Below are 7113 nucleotides of genomic sequence, written 5' to 3' on the forward strand. Positions count from 1 at the left end.
AATTGGGCTTGCAGCTTTAGGAGCCTAGCTCCGTTGGCAAAGTTTTTAAAAAAATTCCTGGATTATCAACACAAGTTAGGTTTAACTTGCGGCAAATAATCACTTTTTCAGAAATTAAAGTTGTCTTGAGATCTTTGAGAACTGACTTTTCTGCTTTTATGTGGTACTAGTTTGTAGTGGCATTGCAGAGCATGCAGTATTAATTAGACTTAAGACAGCATCTAGCACTCAAGATCCAAAGCAGAAGCTGAATGCCAAGAACAGCAGGTTTTGTTCCCAGCGTTAACAGACAAGTCAGTGACACAACTCATTCTTAACACTTTTATTCTTACAGTTCTAGGTTTGAACTGTACATGCAGAGTTGCATAAGTCACAATAGAGATTTACAGTGGATTCTATTCTATGGTAGAGTGCAATCCAGAATCCTTAAACAGTATAAAAAACAACTTTAAACATCAAGACCTTGTTAGGAGCAAAAGGGTTAAAGCTTCCCCAAGTATTTCAGCTCTCCTAGATACCTAGTTACTAGGTACTGTATGTTAGATTAGAGTTGAAGAGCTGTATAACACTAAACAAACTTGGAACATCCTGATGTCATACCATCTTTGTTACTTCTTTCCCACATTTCTGGCAATTAAGAATAAGTCAAAAACCCTGCCACCTGCAACCAGCTAAATACAGACAAAAATAACTACTCCTTACTTGCCTGTTTAGGGTTGTACAGTGTTAAAGAAAATATTCCCTCAATGGCATTTGTATCTCACATCAGCTGAAAAAGCAATGTAACAAAAATAAAGGTATAACATCTTTGAAAATAAATATAAAGAGGGAATGCAGACAAAGTGTCAAAGATTTTTTTTTTTGGCAGGTAACATTCATAATATACAAAATATAACTTATTCATATTAGCCAAGGAAACATTCATGAGTTCCCATAAACTGTTTTAATCCACCTCCTCCATGCGTGATGTATCATCATCTCCTTCAAGAGGTGGCATCTCCTCAGTAACTGCTGGACTGGCTTCTTCTGCAGCAGTATCATCTTCATCAATGCCTGTTCAGAAAACACATGTATCATCAATGCTGGTATCAGAACTCAGAGCTATATTCTCCTTAACACTTCAACCCATTTAAGATCCCCCCTTTTCCACAGGTACAAAGAAGCACCACGGTGATCTCTAGACACTCGGTACCCTGCAAGGGCACATAACCACACCCAGAGTTTACTGGAGACAGGACAGACTGCTAACTTACCCAGGCCAAGTTTGATCATTCTATAAATGCGGTTGGCATGTGTCTGAGGATCTTCTAAACTGAAGCCAGAGGACAGAAGTGCTGTCTCGTACAGCAAAATGACAAGATCCTTCACAGACTTGTCATTCTTATCAGCCTCTGCTTTCTGCCTCAGTGTTTCAATGATGGAATGATCAGGATTAATCTCCAGATGTTTCTTTGCTGCCATGTATCCCATTGTGGAGTTGTCTCTTAGTGCCTGCGCTTTCATGATCCTCTCCATATTGGCAGTCCAGCCGTATGTACTTGTTACAATACAGCATGGAGAAGTAACTAAACGATTGGAGACAACCACCTAGAAAAATGAACGCAAAAGTTTGCAATTTAACATTTCAACACATATACTTGATTTACTATCCCCACTGATTTAAGCAAGGTTCAACATTGAAATGCTGCTGCATGTCACCAAGACCCAAGGCTCATGAGATTGAGCTTAAGAATTTGCAACACCAACTCAACAGAACCACTCAGCTTCACTGAAAAACATAGCCACCTTGTATCTATAAAGCTGTATCTTGCAGAAAGACTGCTGTCTCTTTCAGAAAACTCAATTGTAACACACCATTACCCGAGCCTTCTCTGCAGCAACTTCATTTCAGATCATTAAACTTGTATACAAACTGAGTACTACCAATTACCTTTTCTACTTTCTTTTCAAGGATATCTTTCATTATTTTGCAAAGGTTTTCAAACTTGGCTTTCTTCTCCTCCTGTTTCTTTTTCTCTTCCTCATCCTCCGGAAGCTCCAAACCCTCTTTTGTTACAGAAACCAGGGTCTTGCCTTCAAATTCCTTCAGCTGCTGCACACAGTATTCATCAATAGGCTCAATCATGTAGATCACTTCCAGGCCATGTTTGCGAAGACGCTCCACAAAAGCGGAGTTGGCTACCTGATCTTTTGTTTCACCTGCAAAAATCAAGAACACCAGTTGTGGGTTAAGCCTCAGCACTGTAACATGGTAGACAAACATGTCTTCTGAAGAGCCTATGCAGCATTTCCAGTGATACTTGGATGTCCATACCAGGGAAAAACAAGGGGCACAAAACAGGTATGACAAGGTACTGCAAAGATGAGGCTGGCCTGAAGAGACTCAAGCCTTTCAAACCGACACCATAGCTTGTAACATTCCACTGGTTTGAAAGCAGATTTGTATTTCCTGGGAAACCAGGTGGAGAAATGTTTCCCATCCCTGCCAAGGAAGTAAACTGAGAAGCCCTGTAAACAGCATTTGCATTTTGAAAAAAGCCTTAGTATCTGATGCCTGAACAGTTAAACTGGTTTGAGCATTAGGTCTTAAAAATTCAGATACTCCTGGCCAGATATTATTAGCTAAAGCCTGAACACAAAGCTATCTTAAAGGCACCTCAGAGACTGAAACATACTTTCGGAGCTTACAGGGGAAAAAAAATGCTGATGAAGCTAGCTGTGCAAGGAGCACTTTTATCTGTAGTTAGTCCTGATGTCCTCATGGACATAGTACCATATTAAGGAACTGTAACCACTATAACAAGTATGACAAGCATGCCCTGCACAATGTGGTGCCCCTTATCTTTCTTTCTATATTTACCAAGAGAACTGCCATGATTATTTTCCATTTTCTGACCCCAAAAAGATAATCCTATGTAGGTACCTACATTTAGACAATTTGTTACCGACTCACCAGTAATGTAGTAGACGTGTTTCTGGTTTTCCTTCATCCGAGTGCAGTAGTCCTTCAGAGAAACCATTTCATCGCCAGATGCAGATGTGTAATACCTCAGTAATTCTGACAGCTTCTTGCGGTTCTGGGAGTCTTCATGTATACCAAGCTACAAAAGTAGAAGAAAAAAATGGAAGCTACTGAAGTCTTAAAATTCCTTTAGACAAATACTAAACTTGTGGTAGTCTAGTATTTCAGGCACAACAAAAATCTGTAGCTTCTACAATGAGTATTATTAAACAGAAAGACTACAAACCTTGATGTTCTTGGAGAACTGCTCATAGAACTTTTTGTAATTCTCCTTGTCTTCAGCCAACTCAGTGAAAAGTTCTAAGCACTTCTTCACCAAGTTCTTCCGGATCACTTTCAGGATCTTGCTTTGCTGCAGCATTTCACGAGAAATATTCAGAGGTAAATCCTCAGAGTCTACCACACCTCTCATGAAATCTGGAAGAGGACAGTGAGAATTAGTATTGCAGGTCTCAAAAAAACAAGATTACCAGTTACCACCTAATTAGCTTTGTCCTTTTAAAATGATGAATTGGTTTCTACTGGATTCTAGACAACATGAACTAAGCAGTACTTTCAACTGCTCAGGTACTTCCTGATCAGCTGTTTAGGACTCAAGTCTTCCCCCCCTCAAATTTCTTTAAATATGAAGGGAAACTACAAAATTGCTAAGCAGTTTATCTATGTCTTGGGAAAAATTTTCCTCAAAAATATACTCACTCAGATATTCAGGGATCAGTTCCTCACAGTTGTCCATGATAAAAACTCTGCGTACATACAGCTTGATGTTGTTCTTCTTCTTCCTGTTTTCAAACAGATCAAAGGGTGCACGCCGTGGGACAAACAGGAGAGCTCTGAATTCCAACTGCCCTTCCACAGAGAAGTGCTGTGAGAAAGCAAGATGATCATTTCAGTCAGTTTGCATGGCTCTCACTTCAGTAACTGTTTAACAACTCTTCAAATGCAGAAGGCACACAGTAACCATCTGAGATTTCAGAAAAAACTCAGTAGGCAAGACACTGGTCAGGAACAAGCACTTTCTCCAGACAGACATCCAAGTTTCTGTTCAGTCCCTACCAGGCAAGTAGGCCAATTTTGGTTCCATATATTATATACTAAGCTTCAGGAAGCATGTCTATTCTTACAGCACTTCCCACTACAGACACAGAAAAAGTAGAATTACATCTCACCCTTCACCTTTAGCTGTAGGTGTTTTAAAAAATAAGCTACAAATTCAAGCAACTCAATTTACATTTATCTGAGATCTATTTTTAAGTTTTTCAATTAGACTTGGCAACAACTAAGCTACAAACTGGTAAGGCATCTGCACTTATTTTTATTTACTGCAGATTTGATTAAGATTATAAACACAGCCTTAACAGTAACCAGAATAATTGTAGCACAAAGGGTTACCCTCGCATAGTGAAGGGTTTGAATCACAGTATGATCTGGGACGATGGATCAGAGTTCAGCAGCATGTTTAGCAAGCTTCCAGCTTTAATAGAAAGTGTAATTGTGCCTGGAGAAAGACAAAAACTTACTTTGACGGCCAAGTGGTCTTCCCAGTCATTAGTCAGACTCTTGTAGAATTCCCCATATTCCTCATTGGTTATGTCATCTGGATTCCTGGTCCAAATTGGCTTGGTCTTGTTGAGCTCTTCCTGATCAATGTACTTCTCCTTGATCTTCTTTTTCTTCTTCTTATCTCCATCCTTCTTTTCTTCTTCTTCATCAGAACCAACATCCTCAATCTCTGGTTTATCTTCAGTCTTTTCCTCCTTCTCCTCTTTTTCCTCTTCCTTTTCCTCAGCCTCATCATCACTCACCTCCTTATCACGTTCCTTCTCCACCTACAAGAGAGATCATTAGCTGAATTGAGAAACCTGTTAGTTTTATCACTAACAGCTCTAAGGTATCCCCTGTAGTCTCACAAAGCTAGAAACTACATGAACATGTCATCAAGCTTTCCTCCTTGACTCAACTAAGGACTTGCATTCTGGGTGCCGAGATAAGTAGTATTTTGTTTTCATCTGCTTATGTGGTAGATTATGCCAGTTTCATTACACTGAACTACCACTAACAATGCATCAAGATATAGTTGATTTTCTCAATGGTTTGGAGACTGTGATACTACTAGCTTGGTAAACACATTTTTTACTTAGTCTTGTAAAATGAATTTGTAATTAATAGTCTTGTAAAATAAAGTTATAATTAACAGAATTACATTTCTTAAGAGCTGCCTCCACGTAACAACAATTTTAATTAACAAAATACACATGGACTACTCTTTTCTTAATTTCAAAAATTCACTTGTTTCAGGGTGGCAATACTTAATTATTTAGTATTTCAAGCAAGGTACGTACAAAGAGTGTAATAGGATAGCCGATGAACTGAGAATGCTTTTTCACTATTTCCTTGATTCGCCGTTCTTCCAGGTATTCAGTTTGATCTTCTTTAAGATGCAGGATGACTTTTGTTCCACGCCCCAGTGGTTCACCTAGAATGGAGTTCACAGGTTTTACTTGTGCAGCAGCAGACTAGACTTTGACTAGTTCTAAAATGCGCCTTCTTTAAAAAAAGCACTGCTGTTATGTCTTCACCACTGGGAAAACATAAGCTTCTGTCTCCAGAAGCAGCCTTACAGACACTTCCTCAAACTTACTGTACCCAGCATGTATTTTCAAGTACACTTATAGATACTTTCACTACTTAGTGTGTTCATGTGTTACCTTCCAAGTTTCTGTATACAGAGTAGCTGTAGGAGTCTACAGAAGTATTTCCATGTATAAGCTTTAAAAGATTAGTCTTCATTATAATATGCCGTTTACTTAGGCATTCCCTTACCATGTATCAACAGTTACTCAAACTGGAATGGTGAGAACAGCTGTGCCTGAGCTTGTTCTGACACATGACTAGTACTACCCCTTTTATCTGTTGTTTCTGTCTTTCTCAATGCATGGAGTAGATATCTTAATGCCAGAAATCTTTACAAAGCACACTTGAGCAGAAACATTCCATACTCACCATTATCAAGTCTAACAGTGAAAGATCCTCCAGCTGATGACTCCCAAGCATACTGCTCATCATCATTGTGCTTGGTGATCACTGTCACTTTTTCTGCAACCAGGTAGGCAGAGTAGAAGCCAACACCAAACTGGCCAATCATGGATATATCAGCCCCTGCCTGCAGGGCTTCCATGAAAGCCTTGGTACCAGACTTGGCAATAGTACCAAGGTTGTTGACCAGGTCAGCTTTGGTCATCCCTATGCCTGTATCCACAATGGTCAGAGTGCGATCATGCTTGTTTGGAATCAGGTTAATTTTCAGATCTTTTCCAGAATCCAGCTTGCTTGGGTCAGTCAAGCTCTCGTATCTTATCTTGTCCAGAGCCTGTAAGAGAAGAGGCAGGCTTTAAAATTCCCTGACTATTCCCAAAAATCTGTTGTCTTATTGACATGATCCAAGCTAAGAATTAAGATACTTACATCTGATGAATTGGAAATCAGCTCCCTCAGAAATATTTCCTTATTGGAGTAGAAAGTGTTGATGATCAGAGACATCAACTGAGCAATCTCTGCCTGGAAGGCAAAGGTCTCCACCTCCTCCTCCATAGGTTGGTCTTGAGTTTGCACAGCTTCTGGCATCTGTTAAGGAGAGAGAGAGTTGAAATCTCGTCCTCAACGGCTTGCGCACACATCTTTTCGCAGGCAGTGACAATGGCATTCTAAGGCAAAAGGTATTTAACAACGTGGTTTCAAATACAGCACCCCATAGGAACACCCCCCCCGATCTTATTTTCCTACCAGTAACAACTCCAGAATTGAGGAATGCAGAAACTAGATGCAAGATTTTAACTCATCGACTTGCTTTACCTTCACTTTGATTTGCACCACTTAGAGTAACACAGAACTTTTCCTCTCCTCCCCATTAATTTACAAATTAAAATGCAACCCTTACTTCCGTGTCACAGACCAAGTATGCATTACAAAAAGAAAAATGCAACTAACAACTTTGCCCGACATTTGAGAGGTTAGTCGCAGTACTCTGTAGTCGATTCTCACACTTAAGTCTCTATGCTTTCCTTTTCTCACGTCCACCACGTATTTTGCTC

At 39.7% G+C, this 7113-nt stretch overlaps 1 protein-coding gene across 1 annotated transcript; it reads right to left on the reverse strand.

Moving 5' to 3' along the window:
- Positions 1 to 307: 307 nt before the first annotated feature.
- On the reverse strand, positions 308 to 6752 carry HSP90AA1 (heat shock protein 90kDa alpha (cytosolic), class A member 1). Its single transcript, XM_010583955.1, has 10 exons — positions 6488 to 6752; positions 6026 to 6392; positions 5365 to 5498; positions 4543 to 4851; positions 3722 to 3887; positions 3249 to 3439; positions 2954 to 3101; positions 1931 to 2199; positions 1254 to 1587; positions 308 to 1053 (listed from the first exon to the last, which is right to left on the reverse strand). The coding sequence occupies exons 1-10, from the start codon at positions 6644 to 6646 to the stop codon at positions 944 to 946; spliced, it is 2187 nt and encodes a 728-aa protein (XP_010582257.1). The 5' UTR covers positions 6647 to 6752; the 3' UTR covers positions 308 to 943.
- Between the last annotated feature and the right edge of the window lie 361 nt (positions 6753 to 7113).

The sequence above is a fragment of the Haliaeetus leucocephalus genome, unplaced genomic scaffold (assembly GCF_000737465.1).
Source record: "Haliaeetus leucocephalus isolate CR32 unplaced genomic scaffold, Haliaeetus_leucocephalus-4.0 Scaffold932, whole genome shotgun sequence".
Classification (NCBI taxonomy): domain Eukaryota; kingdom Metazoa; phylum Chordata; class Aves; order Accipitriformes; family Accipitridae; genus Haliaeetus; species Haliaeetus leucocephalus.

Bases quoted from the DNA above. Each gene is read 5' to 3' on its own strand.
- HSP90AA1 (XM_010583955.1), bottom strand. From the start codon at position 6,646: ATGCCAGAAGCTGTGCAAACTCAAGACCAACCTATGGAGGAGGAGGTG. The intron at 6,393-6,487 runs GTAAGTATCTTA...CTTCTCTTACAG, and splicing joins TGATTTCCAATTCATCAGAT to GCTCTGGACAAGATAAGATA. The intron at 3,102-3,248 runs GTTTGTAGTCTT...CTACTTTTGTAG, and splicing joins AGTTCTCCAAGAACATCAAG to CTTGGTATACATGAAGACTC.